This window comes from Mycteria americana, chromosome 1 (assembly GCF_035582795.1).
Source record: "Mycteria americana isolate JAX WOST 10 ecotype Jacksonville Zoo and Gardens chromosome 1, USCA_MyAme_1.0, whole genome shotgun sequence".
NCBI classification, from domain to species: domain Eukaryota; kingdom Metazoa; phylum Chordata; class Aves; order Ciconiiformes; family Ciconiidae; genus Mycteria; species Mycteria americana.
Window position 1 is genome coordinate 179660825 of NC_134365.1, and position 27909 is coordinate 179688733.

At 37.4% G+C, this 27909-nt stretch overlaps 2 protein-coding genes across 6 annotated transcripts; one reads left to right on the top strand and one right to left on the bottom strand.

The window, feature by feature from the left end:
• Nucleotides 1-560: 560 nt before the first annotated feature.
• MZT1 (mitotic spindle organizing protein 1) lies at nucleotides 561-6905 on the bottom strand. Its single transcript, XM_075527188.1, has 3 exons — nucleotides 6773-6905; nucleotides 3022-3167; nucleotides 561-1495 (listed from the first exon to the last, which is right to left on the bottom strand). The coding sequence occupies exons 1-3, from the start codon at nucleotides 6819-6821 to the stop codon at nucleotides 1472-1474; spliced, it is 219 nt and encodes a 72-aa protein (XP_075383303.1). The 5' UTR covers nucleotides 6822-6905; the 3' UTR covers nucleotides 561-1471.
• Nucleotides 6906-7109: 204 nt separating this feature from the next.
• BORA (BORA aurora kinase A activator) lies at nucleotides 7110-26945 on the top strand. Of its 5 annotated transcripts, none has more exons than XM_075527209.1 (12): nucleotides 7110-7183; nucleotides 8212-8382; nucleotides 9511-9617; nucleotides 13321-13366; nucleotides 14558-14639; nucleotides 15883-15948; nucleotides 16708-16764; nucleotides 18130-18347; nucleotides 19697-19850; nucleotides 20881-21482; nucleotides 21890-22021; nucleotides 23579-26945. In XM_075527209.1, the coding sequence occupies exons 2-12, from the start codon at nucleotides 8227-8229 to the stop codon at nucleotides 23762-23764; spliced, it is 1806 nt and encodes a 601-aa protein (XP_075383324.1). In that variant the 5' UTR covers nucleotides 7110-7183; nucleotides 8212-8226; the 3' UTR covers nucleotides 23765-26945. The 5 variants fall into 5 exon arrangements, with proteins under 5 accessions (XP_075383324.1, XP_075383315.1, XP_075383350.1 ...); XM_075527200.1 differs by having other exon boundaries at nucleotides 7124-7196; XM_075527235.1 differs by lacking the exon at nucleotides 23579-26945 and adding an exon at nucleotides 23451-23504 and having other exon boundaries at nucleotides 7124-7196.
• The last annotated feature ends 964 nt before the right edge of the window (nucleotides 26946-27909 follow it).

A 27909-nucleotide genomic window follows, 5' to 3' on the forward strand; every position in this document is an offset into this window, starting at 1 on the left:
TCATTGCTCATATCTTTTCATACTAGGGATACCTTAATGTTTTCAAAAAACATTACGCCCAGTATTCAAAAGTTTTAAATCTGAAGTTACAACACCAGTTTACAAAGGATTTTAAGTGTTAATATGAGTGAGCAAACTGATACCACTTAAAAGTCCCCCAGCTTTGTTATCTAGAAGTTCACAGCGCCTTCATGGAATGATTTTTTGGCCAGGCTAACTGGAAATAACAGTTAGTGATTCAGTATAATATAAATATTTTTCTACTCTCTCTGCCAGCAACATGAAGTATTTAGCCTCCTTGATCACTTTTTGTAGAGCTATGAGCTAGAGTGTGTACAATGTAAACTCTTTAAGTACAAAGAACTTTATTCTCTGCACAAATATAAAGTTTGGCTTAACTAAGATTGCAGGTTCATTTCCAAATGTGCTCCACCCTATTAACCTTGGAGGTTACTTTAGGTCCCATTAACACTACACCTTGAAACCATGCTAACAAAAAATTGAAAAAGCTTAAACAGCAGCAGATAAATACACAGGAAACCATTTTCTTATGAAGTAGAGTTCCTGGATACAAGGATATTTACTGGAAAGTAACATGATAAACAGTTTACTGTATATACTTATAAACACTTGTTTTGGCATCAGTGAAGATTCCCAGTGCTGAATGAGAAGACATTCCTATAACAAATGCAAATGACTTTAAGACTCATTGATTCCCATCAACCAAATCCGATGCTTTTCATGTATGCTTTGACAAGGAAGAAACAATATAGCCTTAATATTTTTAGGTCTAGTCAGAACAAATATAACAAATGCAGCATCTGAACTCTAAAATATTCCCTGTAATCTAGAATTTAAATTTACATACATTTCTGCATGGATAACTGAAGTTGCTTTGTTATCCAAGTTAAAAACACTTTTTTCAGCAATTTGAATCAAAAGAACAATTCATTACCTACATTATCAAAGTGCTTTCAGATTGAGACTTAAGTCACTACCCTTACTCTAATTAAGATAAAGTCAGGATGGGCTTCATTCCTATCTGGTCCATAAAGCAAAACTAAAGTTGTACATGTAGTTTTTCATCAAAGCAAGAGATAAAAACCAGGATATATTAGCACTTCTAAAGGATGCATTAACAAGCTATACTCATTATAACAATATTCATTGCTACACACTAGCAAGTTCAGGAAGTGTGCAGTATCTGACATGGTTTAAACAATACTGGATGCCAAAGAGCAATTGCACTATATTCACAAATAGTTCACAAAAAGACCAAGTAATAAGATTATTGGTGAACTTAACTTATTAAAAAACATTTCAAAGCTATTCTATACATCTTTTTCAAGAAGATTACAGAAATATTCTGAAACCTTCACATACACACTTCACTTTTTTCTGAATAGTAGCAACCTTCAAAGCCTGTTAACTTTAATTTTGCATTCTTCTCACAAAGAAATCTTCTCCCATGTCAGCCTGTCATATTTTCAGCAGCCTAGAAACAGAAAAAACATTTATTGCAAGTCACCAAAAGTAGACACCATGTAGATTAAATTTAAATATTTTCTTGTACCTATTTTAATTTACCTAGAGAAATTAAAAGTCTAAAAATAAGCTACTTATGAAAATTGTGTAGTGTCATTCTCTAATGAATACTTCTATTTTTTAAAAAATCATGTTGTCAACTGCCATTAGCCTTTATTAACATAGCCATTACCATTTGCTTGTGTTAAATTGTATATCCTGTATCTAAGCAGCTTGTACCCTGTACATGTTACCCTAATGCTTTCAAGAAGTGCTCAAATGCATAAGTTTTTTTTCCTTTGGAGTTTACTACTTCTTAGAATTTGTAGTAATTATTATTCCTACTCATACAGATAAATTACTGACACAAAACTTAGAAGAATGACATTAATCATAACTGCATAAATCACACTGCCAGTTATTTGATCAAGGTCATCAGTAAGTATTTTTATTACTGAATAACTCAACCCAGCCAACAAGGTACAGTTGTCAGAGACTGACATTGGTAGATTAAGCCAGTTATGGGACAAACAGGTAAGGAAAGCAACAGGAACAATAAGCCAGTAAAAGCAAAGGAAGAAGTAAAACAGCCCCTGAATTACTTATATACACATAAACATGTATGTATGCACACATTTAAGCATGTACACAAATATAAAATATGCATGAGCACAGAAAAATGTTAAGTTAAAAATGAAGTAAAATAGTTGAAAACTGGTGAAAAATAGTCCTGACTAGCATCCATCTAGTAAAAAATCCGTAAGTGGAATTTCCTAAGAATCAGAATGCAGTCTTCCAGAACAGAGATAGGCTGGCTAGATATAGGCTTCCCTTCCACCTCCCCAGAAATAAACAAATATAAGATACAATGGAAAAAAATCATGATGTTTAGGTAGACAGGTAGGAAACCCTTTAAAAGGCAAGTGAGGATTTTTTTGTAAACCATAGTTACCCTCTCTACTAGCTAAACAGGTAAATGCTAGATTATGAAGAGCCTTATATATACACACACCATGAAATCCCCTCATTTGTCTTTGGAGAGATTCAAAGGACAGGTTAATGTGGTAAAAGCAATATGTGAAGGTTACATTAGGAAGCTGCATGTACCTGTTTACAGGTACTGCTGCATACTATTAGGCCTGAGGTTGTACAAACAAGGTGATATGGGTTAAAGGAGAAAGTAGCAATCTATTGTAGTATGATGCAGATAAAGGGGCAAATGGTGGCTACAAATGCCCAGAATAAAAATCTGCAGGTTTTGATTGTTGTTTTTTCCTTCAAAAGAGTTAATCTAATTATTTCTGAAAAAGATTTTTTGTACCATTTCTCGCTTTGTGTTCTATTCAGTTGTATTCATTGCCTTTTCTGTGGAACAGTTCATTTCCTTGATTTAAAAACAAGTCACATCTTAAAAGTACAATTTACAAACTGAAGTATAGCAAGTTGAACATACATCTGACTTAAAAACAAATTTGTAAGTTTAAGCAAAAGCATTACCTTTAGAGCTTCTGTAGCCTTACGCAGTTCTTTAATAACAGATGATAATGCTTCTGGATTTATCCCCTGTTCACAAAGCCGCACACAAATAGACAATGTCTCCATATCCAAGCCAGTGTTTAATATTCTTGAAATCTCAAACAGAACTGCAACAGAAAAAATGAAATCACTTTAGTCCCTATAGACTATGAAATTTCAATGATCAAAAATGTTATTCATCAGCATTTAATTTCTACAGTAGAGTCTGTGAACACAGCAGCTGCAGAAAGCTCTTGCAGTCTAAACCTTAAGAGCAGCGTTTGTGTTCAGCTTTCCAGCACAAGCTAGAAGCCACAGCTTCTAGCATAAATACCATGCTTTTCTGGTTCAGCAGACTTAATACTGGATAATGGGTTTTGAAAGATAAAACATAAGTGAATAATTCAATAATTAGCATGCTTGCCAATTATGTAAAAGGTAGGCTATAAGAATAATCCATGCTTTTGAACTGCAGATACTAATGAAGTCCTACTGAAAGGGACTGAAAGCACATTCTTAAAGCTGTTATAGGCAATGTCAGGAGTTTTCTAGCCACCTCCTTCCATAACTAACCAGCTTTAGGTCTAACATTAACACTGGTTTAAGGATAAGCAATACTATTCAATTTTTATGCGACCCAAAGAGCAGCACCACGTGTCAGTATCAAACCTTTTGTAGAAGGAGATTCCAGTCAGCTTTGTGCAGAAACAAAGATTTTTCTCTCCCCCCTTCCAAACCTTCCCTGGAAGGCCCCTTTTCTTTGATTCTCATAAACAGTTTGTTAAATATGTAACAGAACAACTCATTGAGATTTTATTTCTGGTTGCTACAGTAATCTCTATCCTGAGGCTAAGCCTAGCAGTACAGGTTGATTTTGAAGAGATGTTATTCACACTGGTTCTTTAATCAAACCTCCCACAAACTAGGAGAAAGTGAAGTAGGTCTTTCTTACAATGTAGAAGCAGCATGGCAAATGACTAGTGTCCACTTGACAGCTATGAAAATATTCTACTTCAGTATACCAAAGACATACTGCAGCACACCCTCAGAGTCACATCCACCCAGGCCAAGACATTAAAGGCCTAATGCACCCAGTCAATTCCACTGAAGTCACAGGGAAATGTCAGATGCTATGAAAAAACCTCTAAGAGCACTTGAAGCCCACACAAGTAGGTTGAATCAAGAATAAGCACGAGTTTAAGACATAAAAAAAGCAGTTTGTCAGAACAAAGCCCTAGCTACAAGCCACAAGGGGAGCTTCCTTCTCCACAGCCGGGCTTTCTGTTCCCACTGGCTTGAAAGCAAACCATTCCAAACATATTACAGATGTACACCCTGTCCACATGAAAGCATCTTCAACAGCCAGATAAAGCAACAACAAATTGATGCATTTGCAATAAAATGCCATTGAACATTAAGAGCTACAGAACTAAGAAAGAGTGACAACTTCCCAAAAATGAACAATTCTTACGTTTTTAACCATTTAAAATTTTACCATAAAATTCACTAAGCATGTGATGTATTTGAAAGCAGAGCAGTAAATCTAACTAAAGATACACTCCAATTTCCTATGTCAGCAAGAGTTGTGGTAACTCATTTCTAACAGGAAATATCTTTAGGTGTTGGGGCACCATCTTTGGCAGAGAGATGTAGCAGTTTCTCCACAAAAAAAATCTGAGCTTTTAACAATTCTGCAGAGAACAGCTGCTAAATATTTATATCTGACATTCTAGATTAAGCATTTTACTACTGAAGATATAAAGGAACACTTATTTTAATACCAACGCATTTACCTCCATTAGGTACCCATTTCTTAGGCAGCAAGTTAAGACACAACACAGATTCCATATTCTATTTAAAGAGGTCTAAAAAAATTATCCTACCAATATTTTTTTCTACTCATTATGATGGGCTCTCATCAAGAAAAATCTAGTTACATGGACACAAATATCAGTATTTTATATTTTCAGTTACTTCACCAAAGCATTTTAAACAAATATTCTTATAATGGAAATTTCAAGAGATTAATGTTATTTTGAATAGTAAAAAACCCAAAACTATTTATTGAGTGCAGTAAAAGTTCAAATATGAGGGTATTTCTAAGACTCTGTTTAAGTAAATCTTTAAAGATTAAGTGTATTTTTAAGTTAATGGAAATTTGTTTTCTTCTAAAAACACCTGACCTCAGGAAGAGATTAGATTATGAATATCTATCCTAAGTAAAACATACACATTGTTACACAGGAAGCCTGGCCTCCTAAATCTGAAGGCTAGTACACTTTCCACAGCAGTTCTCAAAAGCCTTACTTTGTCTTTAAATCTGCATATCACCCTTCCCATTTAAAACATTCCTGCAGAAGTGGAGAGAGGGTAGGTGTCAAGTACATTTACAAGAACTTAGAATCACTGTTCTTCCTAAACAAATCTCTCTCCATCTGCACAGGATGGTCTTATCCTCTTGAAGCATCAGAGCAGCCATAAGAGCAGCTCGCTAGTCCTGCCTTGCCTCAGCAGCAGGTCAGAGTGGGTATATCAGCAGCTGAAACACTAATTTTTATACCAGTTCAACTTATGAAGGTCTTTGCTAAGGAGTCCTTATGTAACAGTACCCATAAATACAACACAAGGGAAGATGGTGACAAAAATAATAAACACAAAGCAATAGCCCCGAGCACTCTCTCTGGCCTCTAGTCCCTCACTAGGGCATTTCCAGAGAAAGTCTTCATATTTAACAACCCTCAGGGGATTTCCTGGCAGCTTTCCACTATCTGAAATCCATATAAGCTTTTGGCATAGCCATTCCATGGAATTCCAGAGTTTTGCACTACACATTGCTCAGAAACACCTCCTGAACCTGCCAGCTTTGATTCCTTATAATCAGGCTGGAAGAGAAAACAAACACCTGATCTTTACTCACCCTGCTCACATTTCTCATGGCTTATAAATCTCTGAAGTTTTTCCCACTACTCCCAGTGCCACTTCTCTCACATTCCCCATCCCACAACAGCACCATTTTTTTTTGTATTGGAAACTATTCTAATTCTGTAACACTGACTGACCTTCTCAAAACTTTTTCAGTCTTTCTTTTTAGTAGTTTACTTTGGTTTTCTGACATGAGCAGTCCACAGGAACAAGACATTGGGGTTAAGATCAGTTCAGGTGCTGACGCTTACAGCACCACAAGGTTGGTCCTTCCTCCCCCTTCTATGCACTCTCTTCCCTCCAATTTAAATCCAAGATGTACAGAGCCAGGTAACATAATTTGCACCAACCATTTCAAATAATAAGAAAGAGTAGCAAACTTATAGTAAGAGTAGCAAACTTATAGTTAAGAAAGAGTAGCATACTTATAAAGATTAAAAAACGTTATTCTAAATGAAATCCTTAACAGCTAATTAAAAAACAAACAAGAAGAGTCACACGAGGTCCAAAGATACTAGCACTGCACGCATATTTGAAGTGTTTCAGACATTACGCGTTACACGAAATAAAAAGAAATTGCTACGCGCTAAATCATTAAGCAATTGCAAACCGTAATCCTCTTCACAGGAGAGGCACTTGTGTTAATGAAGAGCCGGCTCAAGGCCCCGCGGCCTGCGGAGAGGGGCGAGGGCAGGAGCGCTGGGGCAACACCCGCTCGGAGAGACCAAAGGCCGACCGGGCCTGCCTGCGCGGCGGGAGCGGTGCCTGGCCAACCCGCCCAGCACGGAGTCGGTCCGTCTCCGCCACCCACCGTCCATGGTCTCCCGCACCGCGTTGAGGCTAGCGGCGTTGCTCGCCATGGCGACCCAGCACCGCCCTCACCTCCCACCCGGAAGCGGAACAAGCCCCCTCACGCTAGCACCGACGTCGTTCAAATACTCCCGCCCCGCCCCCGCTGGCCCCACGTGACGCCCCAAACGGAAGCCGCTCGCTTAACAGCCAGAAGGAAAGGGGTGGGATTTCTTTCGAATTTGTGTAGCGGCTCCCCTGGCCATTGGCCCGTTCGAGAGCGGGGGGGGCCCTGCCATTGGCCTGGCAGCGGAGACTGCGCGTCGTGATTGGGCAGAGCCCGGGAGGGGCGGGGCTAGTTAAAGAGCCGCCCGGCGCGGCGGAGGCGGGAGCTGTGATCTGGGCGAGCATGAGCGGGCGCAGCGGCGTCCCGGTAACGGTGGCAGGTAGCTGCGGCGCGGGCCTCGGCTCCGCATCAGCCGCTTGGGGCTGAGGAGAGTGGCTCGGGGCGGGGCTCGGTGACGCCGTCCTGGGGGGAAGAGGGAGAAGGGGCTGCCCTGGGGGAGGCATCTCCCCGGGGCTCCCGTCCCCTTTGCCACCTTAGGCGAGGGAGCCGCCGGGGCACGGCCTGGCGGGGAACAGCAGACCCGCCGGCCCTTCTGCCCCCCTTCTGTTGTGGGAGGGAGCGGTGGCGCCTCCCAGAGCCCCTCGGGTGGTGGGGCTGGGGCTGGCCTCGGCCCGGTGGGAGGGCGGTTTTAGCGCCCGAGCGAAGCGAGACCTCTCTGAGGGCGTTATAGCCTCCCCGGCTCTCCCGGCCGTACGGGCAGCACCGGGCGCTTCCTCAGCGGCCGGCACGGCTGCTTCCCGCCGCCCCGCGTTAGCTGCCTGCGACCAGAAGCTTCTGGCGTGGTCCGGTGGGGACGACAGGCTTGCCGGCAGCCCCGTCTCGCCGTTGTGGCTGTGGCCCGCCGTTTCCTTCTGTGCTTGCTTCTTGGCTTGTGGCTAGCACAGGGCTGGCTAGCAGTGAGGGGCACCCGGCGAGCTTGTCCCTCTGCTACCCACATTCCAGTAATACCTCTTTACTTCTGAAGCCCTTGAGTGCCAGCGTTTGGTATGTGAGCTGCTCTCCAGGAATGTATTTGGCTTCATCGCCGGTTTGTTTCTTCTGGTGGTTGTTGTTGGTGTGGGGGTTTTTTTTAATCGGCTTTTCAGCGTCCTTTCTTGTCTCGTTTTCGTAGGTTCTATTTATTTTTAGTTGTTCATCGTATCAGCCTTGTTTATCAGCTTCACATGTCAGTAGGTCCAAGCCAAAGCTAACTTCGTTGTTAGTCTTTTAAATGTTTCTGGCTCCTTAAAAATGATTGATCACCTCTTCCCAAAACCTTCAGGATGACCCTAAAAAGTCAAAATTATAATTTCCTATATTTTTTTTCTTCATTTTTCTTCTCCTTTCTTTTCCAGGTATAGCTTAGTGTTATGGGTGATACAAAAGAAGCTAAAATGCAGATAACACCAGAAACTCCAGGACGAGTCACAGTCCTGAATCCTTTTGAAAGTCCCAGTGATTATTATACTCTTCAGGAGCAGATTGTCTCCAGTCCTTCAGTCTTTAGATCAACAAAATCCTCATCTGTAAGATCTAGTCTTTAGTTGTGTAACTATACAGATGTAGTGCTAATATTTTGAAATGCATTTAAAAGTGTATTTTATTTAGCATACTTTAATGTATATACTAAGCCAAAGAATTTTGGTGGCATTTGGTGTTTCTTCTGATTCAGGAGTATGCTGCTTTTAATACTAACATTGTCACTTAGTCTTCCTACTTTCCTGTTTGGTTTTTTTTCTTTAGATATTAAGTGAATCAGTAGATTAGCATATACCCGCTAAGTGCCAAAAACAGTTGAAAGTAGATAAAGGACAGTTGTTGGATGTGGTGTTCTTTTCCCACTTAAAGTGGGAAGAAAACAGTTCCTACTTACATGCTAAGCAGACTTGGATGCAAGTAAAACTTAATTGCACTTCTGTTGTGAGCTGTTTGCATATTCACAGAATGAAGTTAATGATTTTGTGTATATATAGTGTTTTGGTTTGCAGTTGGAATTATTTTCTGATAAGCTGTAGAGATGATGCTGTGCTAATGAAACTAAAAAGACTCGCTTGGTAGATCATTTTTCAAACAGATATTTGAACAGTATTTTGTAATTAAGTGTTAAATAAAGGGGTGAAGCTGCTTTATTTCTGAAGTGAGTTTTGTTGTGCACTATGCATGGTATTATGGGGGAGACTTTGCAGGATGCATATGGGGTGGCAACTCCTAAGTCTTTTTGGAAATGTGAGGTGAAAGGAAGGCTGCTTTATTATTTGGATAACTTGGGTTAGGTATGGACACGGGGTTTTCATGGAACCACAATTTTGATTGTGGCAATCTAGAAGCAACTAAATTTTATCCCAAGTTCTTGGTTTAGTAGATCTGTCCTCAGAAATTGAGAAAAAAATCAAAACCTCAGTTTGTAAATATTAGCTATAACCTTCCACTTTATATTATCTTGTAAATCATTGTAATAGCACTACCAAAATAAAGAAGCCTGATTGACTTACTCATTTTTTTAAAGTAGATCATTTAAATAGAAACTCTTTTGATTGTCTTTGACAGAAACTTTATGGAAGTTATGATTGCGTTGTTCCATTGAGATTTGTCCTGTGGTTTTATTTTTATCTTTTTAGATTAGCAAGCATTAAGATGTCCATTTCTTTTTTTAGACACCAGGAAAATTTAGATGGTCTATTGATCAGCTTGCTCTAATAAATCCTGTGGAAATTGACTCGGAAGATGTTCGACGCCAAGCAATGTATTTGAGTCATGCTAGGTAACTTACCATCTGTTTTTATGCAGTTAACTTAGCTTGAATACTAGAACACTGTTCTTTTGCTTTACTGACATTTCAACACAGCATTAAAGACTTTCTATTCAAATCTTTTAACAAAGATTTTTATGTGTCCCTGATGTGGATATAATATTTAGATGAGGCTGCCTCTGTGTCGCTCTTTTTTAATGTTAAGAATTGCTGATCCGCTCTGATTGCAGTTTGGAAGACAGCCAGATAAAAGCAGTCAACGGAAGCAAGAAAATGTCTTGCCAGTGATTGTTAGCAAGCTACCTCTCCTGCTCCTTGTCACAACACAGTTTATCTTCTCAGAGTGTTCCATACTGAGACCTATGAACTGTAGGCTTCTTTGGTCTTTGGGACTCCTGCAGAAGGGTAGAGCTGGGAAAGCTAGCTAGGTAAGCCAGTACCCTTTTTGAAAGGTATAGATTGGGCTTCATGTGAAGGAGGGAAGACCAATAAGCTTGCTGTCTTTGAGCAGAAGGAGATTGCTAGTTACTTGAAATAATTTGGGGATCTTGATCTCAACTTTTTCCTTTCTCTGAAAATAACTTCCATGGGGAAAACAAATGAGTAAGTAAAACAGGCTTGGTATTCACAGCTCATCTTGAGGGATAGTCTTACACACTGATAGTATAGAACAACATGCCAAGTGAAGGTAGTCAAGGGAAGGCCACAATGGTGAATCCTGTAGACGCTCCCATACACTTCTCGGATATGAACTTCCACAAATAATTGCACCTTGTGGCATGAAGCACTGCAGTAATAGAATAATAAAACAATCCTCCATCCTGTTTATGCCTATAGGACTTTCAAGTCCTGTTAGTGATGTGAAACCCAGACAGAGGGCTATTTACGGCAAGAGTCCTCTGAATATTCATAGAATCATAGAATAGTTTGGGTTGGAAGAGACCTTTAAAGGTCATCTAGTCCAACCCCCGTGCAAGAGTAGGGGCATCTTCAAGTAGATCAGGTTGCTCAAAGCCCCGTCCAACCTGATTCTGAATGTTTCCAGGGATGGGGCATCTACCACCTCTCTGGGCAACCTGTTCCAGTGTTTCGCCACCCTCATAGTAAAAAAATATTGTGAATTAGACCTATTGTTCTTAGTGTCTGACTGAACCTACATCGCTCTTTTTGAAAAGGAAGAGGTATAAGAAGGAATACGAATTTCTTGCTACAGTAGAGATGTAGAAAGAATATAACTGTCCTCAGCTGTATCTGTGAATCACCATATCTTAATGTCAATATTATTTTTTTTAACATCTGTATGTTTCCTGGCCTTCCTCTAGCAGCCAGTAGGTTTCAGACTCTAATGCTTTTTAAATGTTATAAAGCCTTAATGCCTTATGTCTTCTGGGAGTTGATTGCATTGTTTCTGGAAGGCCGTTAGGACACACACAAACTAGCTTTAATTTAGATGGCATGGGTGACAATTCCAATGTTGATTAGTGGCATGGCCTATAGATATAAACATGCATTGTCTCAGTGGGTCCCTTCAGTCTGTCCCACTGTTTCATACCCACTGTGATTGATTTTTTTTTTTAAATCATCTGATATGACTAGAAAGAGGTTAGTTTGTCTATGTGTAGATTTGCTGTGTCCATGCTTGTGTGTTTCAGTGTAGTACAGACTGAGGTGGTTATTTCTCGTGGCTGCAAACTGTACATGGTTAAATGCATATATATATGTGTGTGTATGTGTGATTTTGTATGGCAACTGATTTTAATTTACATTTCATAAATACTGCTTTGTGGAAACTAAAGTGTCATAAATATAGCTCTTGACATTAAAAGTTCCTGATAAAAGAACTGAGTTTTTGAAGCCCATGCATAATGTTACACAACCTATCTACTCCATTTTAATAATGCTTGTTAACAAGTCATTTTTCTCAATTAGTTGCAAAGAACCACAAGCATAAGAAATTTGGTGTATAAATATTCAAACTGTTAATTCTCCATTATGTAGTGAAAACAGTTTGGGTAGCAGCACAGTGTAAAAGCTCATGAGTACTTTGCAAAGTCCAAGTGTGTATCACATGTAGGTTTGATTTTGTGCAGTATTACCGTTTCCATAAACTGGGCATCGTCTATGTGCTGTGTGTCTATTGCACTGCTTATAAAATGATTAGGAGAACTTTTTTCTGGCAGACTGTTAGTGAAAAATACTCTGTTAGTAATTGAGCAGACACAGTGGCACAGATTTGTCCACAAACTTTCCTCTTCCTTTTTTATTATTACTGGTAGAAGTTGAATGTTTCTAAATTGGATGCTGTGCTATTATATGTTAAGTATTAAAAAACGTCTGTACTGCATCTTGCATAATGTGTGTCACAGTTGCAAGCGCTCTGTTGCTTGAAGTTGTGTACAAGACTGGCTTGTTTTTATTCTTCTTAAATACATATGACGCTTTCACTTTGTTATTTTCCTGGAGTTATACACTAAAGAAAAAACATCCTCTTCTGCACTAACCAGAACTTTTAGTGGGAGCTGTTTTCCCAGTTCCCCTGTTTCTCCTTTGGTATCTGGCTTGTGAAGTTGCTTATTACTTGTGATCTGCTATGCATAAATATTCAATGATTGTATGCTTTTTTTTTTGTACAATAACTGAATTTTGTGCAAGTGTCTTCATAGCATCATCACTGTCACGTTAGCATCATCTAGGCAGACATAGTTGAAGATGGCATGTCCGAGTATTGCAGATCTCTTCAAAGTCTGATTAGCATCAAAGAAAGAGGACTGTGAGGGAAAGTTTATGTATGTATTAGGTACATCTACATGTGTTTGTGTAGATAACGATGTCTGTTACCTGACTGATTTCTAAAATTATTCAAGGGTAATTCAGGTATACTAACTGTGTATGAAAGTATTATGTGATTCAGCTAAGACAATGATGGATATTAATTGTAAAATTTTTTGACGCTTATAAATTACATAGTAGTAACTGAACGTGAGACTTGAAGGTGACGGTTAAAGGAAGTATAAATGTAGAATCTCACTCATCATTTGAAGATGGCTGATGTAACAACAATATTTTTTAAAAAAACTAGGTTAAAAGCTTCATGAGGCAATGTGTTAATTGATTCAAACTGAAATACGATACTGTATCCTGAACTGAAGAAAATATGGTAGACTAGCTACTTGAAAGGGGGAACTCTGTGCTGGGAAAGTGGGCTGTGTCAGGAATTCAAGTACACAATCCACAAGTATCTTCTGTTGCCCTTTTGTTCCTTACAGCTCAGTTTTTTATTCTGCTTGATTTTGTAGTGAGATTTTTTGTGAGCCTAATCTCATGGCAACTTTAATAGCAAAGTCTATTCATACGGCAAGTTCAACATAACTGATCTTCCAAAGTAATCCATTTAGTTATGATTGAGGTTTTGTCCAGCTAAAAATACTTGCTGATACAAGGAGTAAATAGAAGATTTGTAAATACATACTTATAAATAGTACAGATCTTTTTCAAATTAGCTGAAGTAACTGAGAAGTGCATTTGTATTTCTAAATTTATAGTATGAGATCGTTGCATACAACAGTGAAGACATCATAAGATTTAGGGTTTAGTGCAATTTCATTTATAATGTTTCTCTTAAGCATCTGTAAAAGATAACATGGTTGGACTTTACTGTTTTTTTCCAATTATGGAATGGCTTTGATAATTGAGTTGGTTTTCATTTGTTATTTAGAATTGATAAGGAGACAGAAGACAGAAGGCAAAAAGCCATTGAGGAGGTAATAAAACTTTCTATGCTATCACGTATTGATTTGTTTTAGCTACATACCTGCAAAAAAGATCCATGTCTATTATAGGATTTCAAAACCCAGAAGCCGGTTAGATTTTACTGGTCAGTAAGAAAGTAATTTTGTGTCCTCATCCCTTGCGGTTGTAGTTGGAATCCATGTGGTCTTTTTCTTCCCATCTTATTTCACACACCTGTAGGTCAAACCAGCAGATTTTTTCTTTCATGTTGCTTGGCTAGTGGGAATGTAGCTGTAAGATAACTCTTATAAATAATTAATTTAAGGTTAAAAAATAATGACTGAGTGTTTGGGGTTTTACAGTAACTGTTAGCGTTAGGTAGCTTAGTTTCTTTTATTTCCTTTAATAAAAATAAAAATATAGCAGAACCTTGGTGATTTTTTTGTTTTTCCAAAGTCTGCTTAGTTGGAGGCAAGACTTTCTTCTGGTAGCTTGTAATTCTTTCTGTCCGTTTTTAATTTTAGTTTTTACTATCCATTTGTCTAGCAGAGAATGAAAAGTAAAGTGTTTCAAATATTCACTGTAGAAATCTTCAATGTTATTTCAATTTAAAAAAATAAAATAAGGCTCTGATAGACAAGTCTTCCTTAGTGTTATTGACCTTTTTATATTCTATCATGCTGTTATCAGTTTCTGTCCCTATAAACAAAAAATACGTTTATGATTCCATAAAGGTGCTATGTACTTGACCTGCAGCTAAGATACTCTGTTCTTCGAAATCTGCATTAAAAAGGGTATTTCTTCTTTGTGAGGCATAAGCTGATGGATTATGCTGCTGAACAGCTGGAAACCGTGTCTCTGATAAAAATTATGCCTTTAATAGTTGGGTGTTTCAAGCTGAGTTTTTTTCATTTGCTTTGAGTCTTGCTTTTATTGCGAGAACAGGATTTCCCTTGTATTTCTTGAAGCTATGTAATAGTGTTCATCTCCTCAGCATCAGGGTGTTCTAGAGTGCAACTGTGACAGCAGATACTGTTTCTGGTTCAAAGAAAAAGACTGAAGTGCCAGTACTTGTAAATGTTTCACTGCTAACCAGTTTAGCCAAATACACTAACAATATTGCCAAAAAGTCTTGGTTGTCCGCTTCTTTTACTGTTACTGCAGTGTCTCTTCTGTGAAATAGCTCAATTATTAAAATACAACAACTTTCTATTCTACTCTAGTTTTTCACAAAAAGACTCATAGTTCCTTCTCCTTGGACTGAACATGAAGGCAAGCAAGTTTCTCAGTTTAATTCAACTAAATGTAAGTTGCTTTTGTGTGTCCACGCAAAATTATCTAGTTTTTGGAGAAATTATCAAGCATCATTTTTTTCCAACCTCAATTTAAATTTTAAGAAACAATGATAAAAGATGGCATAACTGATAGCGTTTTAGCTGTTCTCTCCAAGTGCTTTCTTTGTTTAAAAATAATTTATTAATCCAGAATCTGACATAATTTTTCATTTTTGTTATTTTGGTTCCTGTTCTTAAGTCTTTTTCCTTTCGTAGCCTGTCTTCAACCAGTTTAATTTACACACACAACTTTGCTGCGTCAATACTGGTAATAGCCATGTCTTCTACTTCATACTTTTCTTCTGATGTCTGCACGTCTGACTTATTCTGACTGCTTTCTGGCAAATACAAATATATGGGAAATGAATTCCATATTTTTCTACCCTTACTTGCTACATAAGTTCCTGTTGTCCTCTTAATGTCCTGCTAGCTGACTGTCACTGTACGTAGGGTTGTGGGTTTTCAAAATTTATTTCATTTACCCCATTATTAGATTTTATTATTAATGCTGCTGTTATTAAAGTTTCTATATAACCAATAGAATACATAGTACATGGATTATAAGCTGGACAAACATCAGCTATGAAGTGTTGTTTGCGTTCAGTATTGTTTGGTAGGAAATTCCTAAGCGTTTGGGGATTTTTGCAAGATTTGGAAGAGGCTAAGCTGTTAAAATATTTTATCAAGGAGATGCAGCTTGTGGATAGTATATTTTTAATTGTCAGTTATAAGATCATCACTTCTTGAGCAGAGCCACAATCCTAGACCTGGGAAAGTGAGTGGGAAAGAAAATAGTCTAATGTGTTCCTTAGCTCTGTAAAAAGAGTGGAGCGTTAGATTCTTCATCTTTGTCTTCAAGTTAGACTGCATGATTTTTCTGGAAATGTGTTCTACTTGAACACGGCCTGTTTGGCTAAGCATAAACTGAGTTTGTTTTAAACCTCTGTAATGTAGAGGAGGCTGCGGGAGACAAAGATTTGGGGAAAGTTGGTGCTACTTCAGTAAGCGTTTTTTGACTAGAAAGGTGCTGAAATTCTTTTAATCAGCTATAATGGGAACCTTTCTTCAGTAGTCCTTTCTAATCTCTTCCAAACTTTGATGCAAAAATTTTGTTTAGTTGTATTAAATACACTTACTGCTAAACTTACTGCTGCTAGATTTCAAAACTCTATATGCAATGGATGCTTAAATTGAAGTTCTTGTCTGTTTTACAGCCATAGATCTAAATAACATTTCTCCAATTGGAAGACAGCTAACTTTGCAGCCTGGGAAAAGCAATGGTGGGTAAAAGGCAATGTCTGAAATTACAGGCTTTCTCTGAAGCGAAATAACCCATTTTTAATGGCTATTTAATTTCAAAAGGGAATGATTTTTTTGTTAACATTCCTGTAGAAATAATTTTTCCTGAACTGTATGGTACTATTAATTTTAATATCCATTTCTCATACTAATTTAATTCTTTTAATACTCTTTCACATTTTTCAGAAGTAAAAACTGAACTCTGTAGACTGTAGAGTGCATTTTTTCCAACTCAATGTATGCACTTTTTCTGAATTAAAAAGTGAATATAAGCCTCAGGTTTATGGGTAAATTACAGTTTCAAGAAACCTTTAATGTGTTGGATCATTTTGTGTTAGAGAATCTTGATTATTTTCTCTGCCAAATAAATAGCAGAAATCTTAAGACTTCTTTTAAACTATTTCATTTTAGATAAGTAGGTAGTGTTTTTCCCCAGGGTGTTTTGATGATCGTTCTCCAATTTCCTTTTGAATCCTTCCTTTCTTTAGAGACCTCTCTCCTCAGTTGAGAATGCCTCTCTAGAGGCTTTTTTGTTACATTGCTTGTTTTTTTATCTCTAGGCCTGAGTGTGCTGCATATAGTGTTGTCAAATCAGAATCCTAGCTTTAATTAACACTTTTCCTTATTGCAACTGTAACAGTAATAGCTCAACTGCAATGCAATTTGAAAGTGAATTTTTGTTTCTACAGTTATAGTAAAAGGTCACTGCAAGCTAATTTTGTTGGTTTTATTCATTGCAGCTGCTTGTCAGACAGTACTGTCTTTGCCAGTGGATTTTAATTTAGAGAAAATACTAGGTATGTCGTGTCATATCTAAATTTAATTATGACTGTCTAAATAGAAAACTCATTTTTGTATTGTTTGCTGGTTTTTTTTGTCTTATGAAATATTGAAAACCTAATGTATGAATGAAAGTTTTAAATATGGGTTCTAAATAGACAGTTACTGCATGTTGCATGGGACATCTGACTTAAATGATATGATTTGAATGTATTGATTTAAATGTACAACTTGGATGCATAAAAATAAAAGAGGAGGGATATGGAAGACAATTGGAAATTGATTAACAATTCTGAATGCATAAAAGGTAGTTAGTAGAAGACACCCGCTGCCTCCCCCAAATAGAGCAGTTATTTAACTTAGCAGAGTTGTTTGACTTACAGATTGCTGGCCATGAGGCTTATAGCCCAACCTTGCCTTGAGCAAAGCTATGCTATAATTCTGTGCCTTTAATTTAACTGAAGCTGTGGTGGTGACTAGAAGTTATGTGGTGGCAAAAAAGCCATCACCTCTGAGTGGGGAGACAAGAGTCCAAATTAAGTGTCTGGTTCTAACTGCCACATCAAGCCATTGCTGCCAGCTTCACAGGCAAGGGGGCAGGAAAGGCCTGCTCTTACAGCTCATATATGGAAATAGTGGGTATAGCCAGTTTAGAGGATTTTGGCTGCATGCTCCTATCCCAGTATTGAAGTTCACAACCCTGATTGTGGGTCATCAAAATTAAAATGGAAAAACAGAACCATATCTATTGCTTTTGTGTTTCACCTTAACAAATGCTTCCATCAATGCATAGTTTGTGAATTAATGAAAAATTTCTTCTACAAGAAAAATCCAATTAGAATAGAGCAAGAGCAAAAAACTAAAATAATCTGGCAAGTCTCAACATATTTGGATGGGTCTTTGTTAACATCTGTATGCTCTTCTACTGTAAACTGCCAACTGCTTTGACTTTCTTGGAGTTGAATCTGGTTTCCCTTTGGATGTATCACGATGACCATCAAAGCCTATGGGAGACCTGAAAAAGGGTCTAGTTTTGCTTGGGTAGTATAATACCCCTTTTCCACAACTCAAATGTGAAGAATAATACAATTTTGGGAACAGGACAGTAATTAGATGCTAGCCAATTTTTTTTTTTTTTTTTTTTAATGCAGACTTTAGTATTAAAGGATGATAGGCAGAAGTGGAACCTTGGTAGACAGAGTGGACTTCTTGTAATGATAACAAGTGATCCTTTGGGATAAGTGCCTAAATTAGATTAATTCCTTGCTGTATTGGTAAATGGGATTAAATGTTTTAATTTAGTTATCTATGTCTCTGTAGTGGAAGATTTTTTTTTTTTCCTTGCATTCCTATCGAAAACAACTTTTCCTCCACGTTTCTAGGTGAATATTTTAGGACTGATGAATTTGCAGATCAGTCTCAGGAAAATCTGAGCTCTTCATCACTCAGAAGAAAGCTGTTTTTAGAAGAAAATGGAAGCGTATCTGAGTGTTTGTCCCCTTCTCTGCATAGTCCATGCGGTAGTCAGCCACTTGGAGTGCTTTGTTCAATTGACATATCTCCAGTCCGGTGCAGAAGCCCTCTGGAAACATCTAGTTCAGTAAGTAGCCTGTTTTGGGGGCTGGATGGGATGTGACTTAGCTGGCACAAGAGGCAGTTCTCAGAGCAGGCCGTACCAATTTTGTGTTCTAACAGACTTCACAAGATGAACACCCATGTTTTTAATAAGCTACAACTGCTTTATGAGAGAGTAGGTATTAGACCAAAGGTGTGTTTTTTCTTTTTTTTTTTTCAAATTCCAATTTCAGAAAAAATTTGTGACCAAAAAAAGTCTTGAAAGAATATATTACTGACTTCTTATTATATCAAATTATTACGCCGCTCTGCTGTTCTTTTGTTTAGAAGGAATTATGCTTTAATTTTATGGTATGAAAAAATGGTTTCAACATGCTTTCAGCAAGTCTTGTATATGTATCAATTCCTACTTCCTTTTCATAAAATGTGTATACAAAGAAAGGCCTGTTTAAATCCATGAACTGCTGTGTAAAATACTAGTTGATATGAACAGGTGATATAATTATTTCCCTTATAGCTCATAAACTCATTTATGGTGGAAGAAATGGCTTGTGGATCTTTGAATGCAGTGATAAATATGCTCTTTTCTTTTCCACTGACCAGAGATTTCAGATGAATATCATTTATTAGAACACAGAACATAATGTCTGTTTTTTAAATTAAGCGAGATGAATCTTATTCCCAGGTGGACATAGCACAGCTAAACTGGTTTAGGTGGTATGGTTTCATCCGTTTGGCAGCTGAAGTGCACAGAAAAAAGGTACCCCAGCAAGAATGTGGCTTACCAAAAAAAAAAAAAAAAGTCCTCACTATGGTAACCTGGTAAAGAATTCCTACCACATAATTATACTGATAGAAGTGACTTTTCTTTTTGTATCATACTTTTAAGCAAGTTTATAACCACTATTCTTTTTTCTTAAGGAAAAGTATTTTGTCTGCTCCTGAGTTAAATAATTCAGATAATATGGATTCCATTAAAATATAAATAGTGGCTGGCTTTCATCTGCATTGTTAAGAGTAAGAAATTGAGATCAAATACTTGACTATATAAATGGATAGCATCAATTCCCTGTTTAGGCTTGTCATAGTTCTTAAATATAACAGATATTATATTCTTAGTTGGTATTATGTGACAGTTTGAGTCCATTGCTTTTTGCCATGTGGAGGCATAAAGTCCAAGTGCAGAGTTGCAACTGGAATATTTAAGCTAAACTAATGATAGAGCTTCTCATTGTACAGTTGTACAGGATTAGTTTTCCTCAGTGCTGCCATATTAAGCTTTTTAATTAGAACACTTTTTATATATACTTATTAGTCAAAGTTTACATTATGAAAATATGTGTTTGTTTTTTTTTTTTTTTTTTTTAACTGAAGGGTCAGTTTTCCTCAAGTCCTATTCAGGGAGGAACAAGGGCTTATAGTCTCGGAAGTATAACCAGTCCCACATTTCCAGAGGGGTCTCCTGCACATAATGGTTCTCCTACTTTTTCACCAATTGCTTTTCACATAAGAAAGACACCACTGTCAGGTATGGTTTAATTGTATATGTAATATTCTTTCTTGACTTATATATTTTGATTATAAAAACTGCTGCATTCTTACTGGAACTTTTTTCTGTTTGGAGACAAGTTACTGGGCTTGGCAGACCAGCAGTCTCCTCCTGTATGACACATTTACTGTTTAGCAGTGAAATATCTTAATAATGTGAAACAGTGAAGTGCACTTGCAAAAAATCTGCTTGCAAAAAATCAGCTAGGGAAAATGTTTTAGAAGAAGGAATTGAGACCTAATAAGAATGAAGAAAATTTAAAGGATTAATCTAGTGTGAGGAGGGGGTTTAAAGCCATATGCCTGAACTAAGTCAGGTCACAATTCTGATTTGGCCCAACCTGAAGCATTTTAATTGGGCAAAGAATATTGAGCTTGAGTTTTCAAATCATGTGATCATCAAGATTCTTTGAAATGAAACTGACTTTCGAAGAAATCACAAACATTTTGTGTCCTCCTTGCTCTGGAAAAAGTCAGTATTTTATGTTTCATCCATTGCCTGGAAAGACTTAACACCACGTTTATACATGACTGCTCTGATGAGCCTTGTGGTATTTCAACACTGTTATATATGGAGATTGCATAGGTTTGATTTTCTTGAAAACTTTATTGCTAGCCCAAATTTTTTTAAATGCCTATAGAATATGTGTAATTATATATATATTTTTTTTTCAGAAGAAAGCCACAGAACCAGCCTTCACACATTTTTCCTTTGAACAGTGTGTGGTATTGCCATTTGAAAATGCAAGCCCTCTGATACAACAAACTATGTCATGGGAAACAAATTTGGTGGCAAAAATGGGATAAAAACTTGCCCTTACCATGACAGTTTCAATGCAGTTTAAACTCCCCCTTGGAGCCGGGAGGCAGTGCTCAGTGAAATACTATGTAGTTCGCTATAAGTATTCGAAGGACTGTAGGATTTTGAGGATGATGATGTTAACTCCATCTGCTATCTAACAGAATAACTTCGTTATTTTTTTCTTTTTTTTTCTTTCTTCTGTGGACAGACCAAAGAAAACTTACATTTCGTTCTCCAGATATTCCTTCTTCCTCAAATAGACTGACATCCCCAAATACAAGAAGTCCTTATATAGATGGTTGTTCTCCAATTAAAAATTGTTCTCCTATGAGGCTTGGAGCATGTAGAGGAACTGCCCAGTATCAGACTTCTGTCATTAGAATACCAATTGCAGTTGAAAATCATAGTGAGGATGAGGAAGACAAGGAAAATGCTTCTCCAGCAGAAGCTCGGTTCCCAGAAATGGATAATGGAATAAACTTACGTCAGCAAGATGGTGATACTTTTGCACATGGTACACATCTCGTGGTAGCAACTGTGTCTATTGCACCAGATCACTCGGAAGCTTGTCATCAAAGGTTGTCGTCATTTCAGGATATAGAAGGTTCAAAGGAAAATAATACTGTAGATATGGCTGATGCAGCTGAAGTGTCAGAGGAAAATGCTTGGATAAAAGAAACAATTGGCAATAGCAACGCACCAATGACCAGCTTTATGACAGGGATTACTTTTAGTATTGAAAACTCGCGCATGTGCATGTCGCCTCTTGCAGAAAGCAGCGCAATTCCTTGCGACAACAGTAGTATTCAGGTAAAAATAAAAATCTTTTTTTGCTTCTCTGTAAAACTGAGCTCAACATAACTAACTTTTTTAGAATGTGTACCATTCTGGAAGTAATTGTCCGTTTCCTCTTATTGGATGTGGCACGCAGGTGGTATTGTGACTCTATTCCTTCCCCCTCACCCCCTTTTTCATCTCTCAGTGGAGTCAGCATAGCAATTATAAATGATTTTTGTGTTACTATGTAGAGTAATACATTTAACTTAATCCAAACTAATTCTGACAGACCTGTTTAAAATTTGCTTGTGTTATTAACTGATGGTATTTGGTTTGTTGGATTAAGTTCTGTTAATCAAATGCAAGTCATATCGGGTATCTGAGGGGTTTATTGGTGATAAATTGCAGTACATTTTTAAAGCCCTGCTTCTTGCTTTCAGGTGGACAGTGGTTATAATACGCAGACTTGTGGAAGCAGCATTATGGATACTGCGGGGGCTGAAAACAGTTGCAGAGAAAATGACGTGAATACTAACATGTTTCAGAATAAATCTCAGCTTCTTAGAACAAAGGTAGGAGTAAAACTGTGATACAAAAGTGATAGGCTTCCCATCTAAACCATCCATTCCCTATTTTATTTAGTTGCAGGGAGCCTGAGTGAGAGGAGAGACCGTCAGGTGATAATAGAGTGCATGTAGCATCATTTCAAGTATTATGTTGAAAACAAGGAAAAAATGCAGGACAAATATTGTAAGCTGGCAATAAAATTAATGTGTTTTATGACAAAGGCAAAGGTAGTTTTAGAGCAAACTGAAGTATGTGCATAAAAGGTACTTGTGAGGCTGCTCATGGCTTCTGATGTATGTAGTCTGTCTCTTAATTTTGTTTCTGTTGTTCTTGGTCCTGTTTTTTTGTTGGTGGTGGTTTTTTAATTTTATTGCTGAGTTTTTAAATGTGTGCCTGTGGAGAAACACATTTTTGGGGAAAAATTGTCAGCTGCTTCTTTTCATAAACTAGCCTCAAGTTTCCTAGACCATACCTGGCATGCTGACTTGGTGGGGAACTTTCTGGTTAGGTGCAGTCTTTTGATTACAAGCCCTTTGATGACCTATCTTAAAAACAAAACAAACTACAAAAGACAATACATATCTAGCAAGGCTCCCAATCTCTTCATCTTGTGACTGATGGGAAGGAGTTCCACTTCTTCCAGAGAATGGGAAGCAAGGCTAGTTTCTTTGGAGGAGAGAGCGAAGATCAGCAAAGATCATCTTCTCTCATTTAGTAATTATGGTCTTACGGTCTTATAAACTTAATAGTTTATGGTCTACTACTTGACATTGTTTACAGTCGTTGAAGGGGAGACAGTACTGACCAGTAGTAGCAGATTATAAAAAGACTCAGGTTAAGCCCATTCAGCCGTGACTTCACTTCTGTATCTGACATGCTAATAGCCACTTCTCTGCCAAGGTAAAGAGTGGATTGATGGTGTCTTGTAGACCACTGATACCAGTTTTGAACTCTGCTCATTTAAGATTAGTGTAACTGTGCCTTTATGGGAAGAATAGATGGATATTTCATCTTTAACTTCTAAAAATACCTATCTACTTTGATGTCTTGCCCCAGTCACCCTGTTGGACATGGATTATACACATGAATGTATTCATCAGAATGAATTGTCTAGTATCAAACCTGTCCTAGAGACTCACCAATGTCATGCAGCTGTCTTCTCCCACTGCTAGTCTTTCAGTTGCTAGCTCCTGACTAAGCCAAACTTTGTGTTTTGGATTAGGATTTAAGTGTGGTGGCATTTAGTACTTCATTCAACTCTCACAACAGAGAACCCACAGAGAATGAAAAGAAAAAAGCGTGGACGTTGCTGGCTGAAAGAATCCAGTCTGGCTCATTCAGAGCATGTGTGCTCTGAAGGGAGGTTCTTGCTGACAGCACGTCTCAAAGATTTGTGGAGAGAAAACATTACCTTTAATTTCTTTTTTATTTCAGAAGGGGAGAGATGGGAGGCTAACGTACTAACTGTAACTTGAAATTTTCAGATAGTAAGTTTGTATCTTGTTTCTTTTGGGGAATTTTTGTCAAATGGTTTTAAAATTAACTTTTCCTTATTAACCTAGGAGTGTTCCGTTTTAAACCATAAGGACAATCAGTTGGTGAGAGCAAAATCTCCAGAGAAGCAATCCTGTTTCCAAAAAGCAAAACCACATAGTACAGTATTTGGTCAAAATGCAATTTGCAACAGTTCTGCCTGGAAACATAAAAATGAAAATCAAGTTCAGGGATTTCACAAAAATGGTATGTAGTTTTCTGATGGAGAACTTAAATTGTGTTGTCTAATACATTTTTTTATATATGACCTCAATTACCTGGATTATACATACTATTTTGCTTTTTTAATGCAAATGTAATAAATTGTCTGGTATATATTAAGGGAGTTTTTAAAATAATGTGGGGTTTTTCAGGTCTTACAAACAAATTTATTGGTATCATTAAGCGATCCTTTTGAAAATTGAGGGGGGTAGACTTGGTACCAAGAAACTATAGTGTTTTTTCAGAATTCTGTTCCTTCTGTGATTAGGGCAGATTCCATGAGGAGCCTTGTTTTGAAATTTTGGACATAACTTCAGCTTCAAGAGGAATATTTTAGACTGAGCAAACCTAGGGTAACTTGCATAGGAGCCAATGTAACTGCAGAAATGCCTACATTTTAAGACACAACTCCTAAAGGCACGAGGGGAATTTTTCTTTGGGGGAGAGTAAAAGGAAAGGAGTATTAGTTTTGATTTGGATTGCTTTTCCCCTGATCAGATTTATTGTGTGGCTTCAGGAATACTAGCAGTGGTATCGAGAGAGTCACTGGACAGAACTGATGAACTGCTGGGGTTGTGGTGAGAGCGGGGCTGGGGTAACAGGAGGGGGGTGAGTGTCTGTCAGCATCAGTCTAAAGTAAGAGTGAGGAAACTCAGTTGTGACTTCAATGAGGAAAGAGTAAAACTAGTATTCCAGAAATGGGTCCCTGGAATATGTGTATGTTTTATAGTAGACTGCAAACTGTTAAAAATGGGTGCTTTGATTTTAATAGCAAGCTAGTCCTTTTAATTAAGTTTTCCTTGTGAAGAGCTGCATGAAAACTCCATTCCAGTTATGGAAATTATGTACATTTCCACAATTAAAAAAAAAAGTTTAATTCTCTTAGTAATAAAATAAGCTGTATGTCAGAAGAAGCCTTGTGGCAGTTCTTTGATCAGTTTTTTCCTTAGTTTGACAGAAATCAAGGAAAGGACAGGTGATGGAAATCTCTTAATAGGAAAATAGAATCTCTTCCCCCTAAACAAGCAGTTCGTACTCTTCAAACTGCATATCCGTCAGTTAGCTTTAGCATGTACTTAAGAAAGTTGTACTATTGGTTACTTAAAAATTAAATGATAGTGGTGTTACTTTAGTAGTTGTATTAGTGCTGATCTTGAAGGTGATCACCTGACTCCACCAGTGTCTCCTAAGAACACTTGTGTCCAAGTTGATGCTCTGGTACCCTTTCGAAGGAACGTAAGAAGGTGCAATAAGGTTAATTGGTCTCAGTACATCATTAAGAGAATGGTGCAGCCTGCCTTCTGCTAAAGTAAACCATTACACTTTTACTTTCCTCTTAGGTTTAATTCCCGATACTATTATGTCTGCTTACAGAAATTATCAATCTTTAGATAAGCATTTAGAAATGTAATTAATTTTTGCATGTCACTTATTGCAAAAAGTAGTAATATAAACAAACTCTTGATTCTCTCAAGAAAACCATCAATGAACAAAAGTAATGGAGTGAGGAGGGTGTGGAAGCCCAGAACTCCCTTTGCCTAATCAAATCAGATTTTGGTTAAATTTGATTGGATTTGTTTAAAAGGACCTTCTGGAATTCATCAATGTGAACGGGGAAAAAAACATATGGTAATAATCTTCTAGCCCTAGTGACTGAGAGAGGAAGAAGAGATAGGGGAAACACTGAAATTTCAGGGCTCGGTGTTTGTAGAGCTCTGAAGTAAACTTTGTTGGATTAATCAAAAAGAAAAGTCCGTTCTGGTCTTTCTCTTTTTTCATAGCAAGGATATCCAGTCCCAGGATACTGGATGGAAGTTCTGCTTCCTACTTCATTCACAACCCACAGAAATGCTTGTATCAAACTGATACAGACCGTGGCTGATGAGTAGCTATTGGCACACTAAGCCTGAAACAGTTGGTCAGACCTAAATTTGAAGGCAACTGACAACATTTTTTTAAAATCTCAAAAGGGGAGGTATGAACGGAATTGCATAGCATTAAAAAGCAATGTGTTAGACCTGCGACTTGTGCACAAGCATTGTATGAATGGAACAGTTCTTGAAATATTTTCATTAACAAGTCACCAGTGAAGGCTTTCTGAAAAATATACTTATGAAACAGGGAAACTTCTATACAATCAATAAAGCATCATTTGGTTTTAGTTCTCACACTGCAAAAATAGTAATAAAAAAAATTACTTTAGATTTTTAACCAGCAAAGTATCACATGCATTATTTTTACTTCCATAGCAATTTAATCAGTATTTCTGTTACGCATATCTGATTGACAGAAATTGAACCTAACGTCCCGAATTACCTATTCCATGATCTTGAAACAGCGCCCTACTAAAAGCTGGAAATACACTGAATTGATGACTTTTAGGGGATGAATTTTGTTAAAGTAGAGAATGAACTTAGACTTCTGGAAAATGACTTCATTGAATAGGGCATTCAAAATTATTCTTAGCTTTAGTTTGTAAGGTTTGTAGCTCAAAAGCAAGACACAACTTGTCTGAGATTTAAAAGTTATTTATGCCCTTGTGTCTTTTCTGTTTCTCATGATAATTCTCTTTAACAATAATCAATTGAAAGGGTGAATTTCAGATTTCCGGACTGTACAAAGGGTTTATTTTTGCAAGTGTGATTACTAAAAATACTAGTAATGTTAATGTAAAGGGGAAGATGAGAAGCAGCGTAGTCCAAATTACCATCTGTTTCTGAACTGTTTGGCATATGTATAATTAAGATTTGCTTTTAATTTTTAATTAAAATTTTTGATTCTTTATGATGATATGTTTTCTTAAAGGTAAAGGAAAAGTAACAGCAGGAATGAGTGAATGTGAGAAGTAATTAAGGATCCCCCCCCAAATAAATTGCTGGTATTTTCTGTCCCGCTTTATGGTCTTCAATTAGATGGAAATTATTTATTTTATGAAAATGTGTGTATCTTTTATTATGTTTGTATAATTGTTTTGTAGAAGAAACCTATTGTGCAGATTATTGTGGAAATCATTTGACCATGCTGTTTCTCTAGTACTTAACACATTGGTTGGCACACGTTGCACAAAACGGTCATTGTTTACATTAAATTAATTTCAGTAGTTTTAATGAGAGTCCTTTAATGTGGATAACTGTAAATTGAGTAGTGAACCAGAATAAAGACGTCTCTCTCATACCTAGATTGTTTGTATTATTTTCTTTGCTACACGTTGCAGCATCTTTCATCTGAGTGCTGCCTGTAACACATGTATGTGTATATTGTTTGGGTGGGGGGCATTGGGGAGCAGAGGAAGCAGACCAGGCAAGCTTTTGCTCTCATACAGTTAAAAAAGGGTTTCAGTTACTCTAATATATGGTGCTGAATTAAAAGTGCAGTACCAGTTATAGATCCAGTGCTCTGCACATCTGTCTTGAAACTAAGTTTTATTTTTTAAGTTTCCAAATAAGCCTTTTAGAATTGTGGTGACAGGATTAAAACGTTTTGTTATTGGGTGTGGTTTTTTCTATTGCAATCAGTTAAACATGTTAATTGTCTCCTTTTGATGCCTTTTATAAATATGTACTTTATAAATCTGATCCAGTCCTTTACAATGACAGCATACAGGGAGCTGAGTGAATAAGGCCAAGTGACAACCACATATTGATCAACTGTGATGCGCTGATCACCCAAGGAAACCACTGAGGCATGACTAGTATAGAAGTTTGTGAGCTGTGACTCTTCAAAGATCGCTGAGGACCACCTCTAGTATGTGGAATTGCAGTGTCTTGGCTTTGAGAGCTAGGAATTGGCATCAGCAGAACTGGTCTATGAAAACTACTATACTCCCAGGCACTTTGGAGGATAGTTTTACTAAAATGAACTTGCAGAATTCAATAGCTACCACCTCAAAGAAAGCTTGGTCTCCCTGGTCCCTGTGGTGGGAGTTCAGCACTGAGTCTAGGAGCACACAAAACATATGTTATGACTACGTAGCCAGGTGATGTAGCTTGACTGTAATAACGCAGTTCAAGGCACAAGATGTTTGGGTTTTTTTGAGAATTCTAACTACTAAATTCTAACTTGCCAGCATGTTGGCAGCACAAGCTACACTTATCACCGCAAAACTTGTTACTTGTGGATTTTCGTGTAACACAAATAT

Excerpts from the sequence above, each read along its gene's own strand:
- BORA (XM_075527209.1), top strand. The coding sequence starts at position 8,227 with ATGGGTGATACAAAAGAAGCTAAAATGCAGATAACACCAGAAACTCCA. Across the intron at positions 16,765-18,129 it reads TAATTTAGAGAAAATACTAG|GTGAATATTTTAGGACTGAT; the intron begins GTATGTCGTGTC and ends CCACGTTTCTAG. Across the intron at positions 19,851-20,880 it reads AAGAAAGACACCACTGTCAG|ACCAAAGAAAACTTACATTT; the intron begins GTATGGTTTAAT and ends TTCTGTGGACAG.
- MZT1 (XM_075527188.1), bottom strand. The coding sequence starts at position 6,821 with ATGGCGAGCAACGCCGCTAGCCTCAACGCGGTGCGGGAGACCATGGAC. Across the intron at positions 3,168-6,772 it reads GGTGCGGGAGACCATGGACG|TTCTGTTTGAGATTTCAAGA; the intron begins GTGGGTGGCGGA and ends TTTCTGTTGCAG. Across the intron at positions 1,496-3,021 it reads AGGCTACAGAAGCTCTAAAG|GCTGCTGAAAATATGACAGG; the intron begins GTAATGCTTTTG and ends TTCTGTTTCTAG.